Below are 2,333 nucleotides of genomic sequence, written 5' to 3' on the forward strand. Positions count from 1 at the left end.
CGAGTCGGTGGAAACTTTCAGTGGAGTCAGACTTGGCTAACATAAAATATAAAAGAAACTGACCATTTATAAAGATTCAGCATAGCAAATGAGTGTACGGTCCCAGCCGGGGATGCACTCACTGGCAGAATGCAGTGGGCATGGGAGGCCTGAGAGGGAGCCCAAGCGGTCTCCCGGGGGCGCCTTCATGTCACGTGCACTCGGGACCCCGGGCGACCGCAAACGCCACGACGCTACCGAAAATCTTCACATTAATATTCCCGCTCTCAAGCTTCCAGCCGCATCTTTCCAGATCTCTCCCTTCATATACCTGGCTGCGACGGGAGTCACCGCATTCCTCCACGACAACAATGACGACAACGACAAGCCAGCGTTGTCTCAGCTACAAGCTCCAGCTTCAAGACCAGTCGTCCAGAGGTACGCAATAAAGAATCAATAGACGAGGGCTAACTACTTTACATGTTTCACGGCCATTTCAGACCCATTCACTTGCATGTTGGATAGGAGACAGGCCGCCGCTACATCATGATGAAACCCAGCTGCATCCTGGGGTTCTGTGTTATCGCCGGCTGGTGTGCGACGATTGGAGGCAACGCGATGTTGTACGGCGGGTTAGGGAGACCAGCGAGTACCTGGACGATTGGCGGGAGGTAGGTAGCGACGGGTGGATGCTGGTGTGCGTCGATCGGAGGCAGCACAATGTTGTACGGTGGGTTAGGGAGATCAGCGAGTACCTGGGCGATTGGCGGGAGGTAAGTCGGCGCGGGCGGAGCTAGTGCGGCGAGCGGAGGCGGTATGACGACGAAGGCACCTTGGGCCGGCTGCGCAGCAAGCGCGACGGCGGCAGGCATCGGTGCAGCGACTGGCGCGGCTTGCACAGGGGCAGGCAGAGCAACGACCGCAGCTGGCGCAGCTATCGGGACGTTAGCAGCACCTGCCGCATGGACTCCGTCACGGTTCTCCACATGGCAAGATGGATGGCAGAAGGATGGGCGGGGTGGCCTGCGCCTGTTGCGCTTAGGCCTGAAACCTTCATCGTCATCGTCGTACTCGCTGGGGCCGGGGGCCGCTTTTTCCTTGTTCGCGGCGTGCCTCTTCCGGGGCTCTTCATCGACATCCTCCTCCTTGACATCCTCCACCTCCCGTGCTCTCTTCTTTCCCCTCTGATTCTCCGTCTTGATGGCGTCCCGGTAGCCGCTTGTGGCGAGTGAGGCTGCGACGTGGTCAGCGCGTCCCGAAGGTGCGTCGTATCGGAGGTGGTAGTTGCGAGACAAGGCGGCGCCTTGTCTGGCTGTATCGACTGTTTGTTGGTTCGACGCGAACTGGCCAGCGGTGGATACCGCTGTACGAGTCCCTCGTCGAACGTTTTCGTCTCTGGGTGCTTGGCCGCTGTATTCAGCGACATGCGGCGGCTGTCCAAGATTTGAGCGAGCTAGAGCTACGCAGGGAGCGTCAATATTTCTCCAAAGCGAACAACAGATAAGGGGGACTCACCTCGGTTCTGCAGGAATGTTGGCAGAGGGCTCACGACGCGATATTCGTGGTGCTCAAGCGGCGGTGAGACACGTCGACGAACAGGCGGAAGTTGACCTTGCGCGTCGTCACTGTCGACGTCGCCGCCGTAGCCACTGTCGTCATCGCTGGACTGGCCATCTTCTTCAACGTCGGACTCGGTGGCGTAGCCATCGTAGTCGCTCGCGGCGCCGAACAGCTCGGCATCCGGTCGGTCCCGTTTCGCTTCTCTCTCTGCGAGCTGGTCGCTCATGCTGACGCGGTCCCGCTGCGCGACACCACGGAGGTCGTGGGGAGCGTCGGATGCGGGAGCATTGGTTGTTTCGAGCCGGTGATCGAGCCACGCGATTGACATGTCCAGGTCGTGTAATTCCGCGAGTGTGGACGTTGTGGCCGGTGAGGCTGGCAATGTGGCGTGAGTGTTGTTCGTGGGCATTGTGGCCTGGTTGTGGGGCGGTTGGTTGTATGTGATGCTTAAATGTTGTGAGCGCGAAAGGGGTGCTTTTTGAGAGTTGTATATGATTGTTGTGCGAGTCGCGAAGGCGTGAGTGGTAGGATCGAGGAGCGATGTGGCCTTATTGTCGACGTTGTGGTTATGGAGACGCGTCAAAACGGTGCTTGTTAGTCTGAGTGACACGACGCGGCTTTCAGAACGTGAAGGCGACGTTTGCGGGCAATATAAATGTCGCGAGATGGGATGGAGGATGTAGTTTGGAACGGAGGAGGACAAGACGGGCGCTGCAATTTATATCATCCGCGGGCACCATTTGTTCCGTCACTAGCCTGCATCAATACGGCTTCCAAGTTTAGGAATATTTGCT

The 2,333-nt window shown here is 58.0% G+C and overlaps 1 protein-coding gene across 1 annotated transcript; it reads right to left on the reverse strand.

The window, feature by feature from the left end:
• Positions 1-1,353: 1,353 nt before the first annotated feature.
• Positions 1,354-2,119, reverse strand: PHACADRAFT_251122 (uncharacterized protein). The gene has a single exon (XM_007392750.1). It carries the CDS (start codon positions 1,946-1,948, stop codon positions 1,439-1,441), a length of 510 nt encoding a protein of 169 aa, XP_007392812.1. The 5' UTR covers positions 1,949-2,119; the 3' UTR covers positions 1,354-1,438.
• Between the last annotated feature and the right edge of the window lie 214 nt (positions 2,120-2,333).

The sequence above is a fragment of the Phanerochaete carnosa genome (assembly GCF_000300595.1).
Source record: "Phanerochaete carnosa HHB-10118-sp unplaced genomic scaffold PHACAscaffold_3, whole genome shotgun sequence".
In the NCBI taxonomy this organism is placed as follows: Eukaryota; Fungi; Basidiomycota; class Agaricomycetes; order Polyporales; family Phanerochaetaceae; genus Phanerochaete; species Phanerochaete carnosa.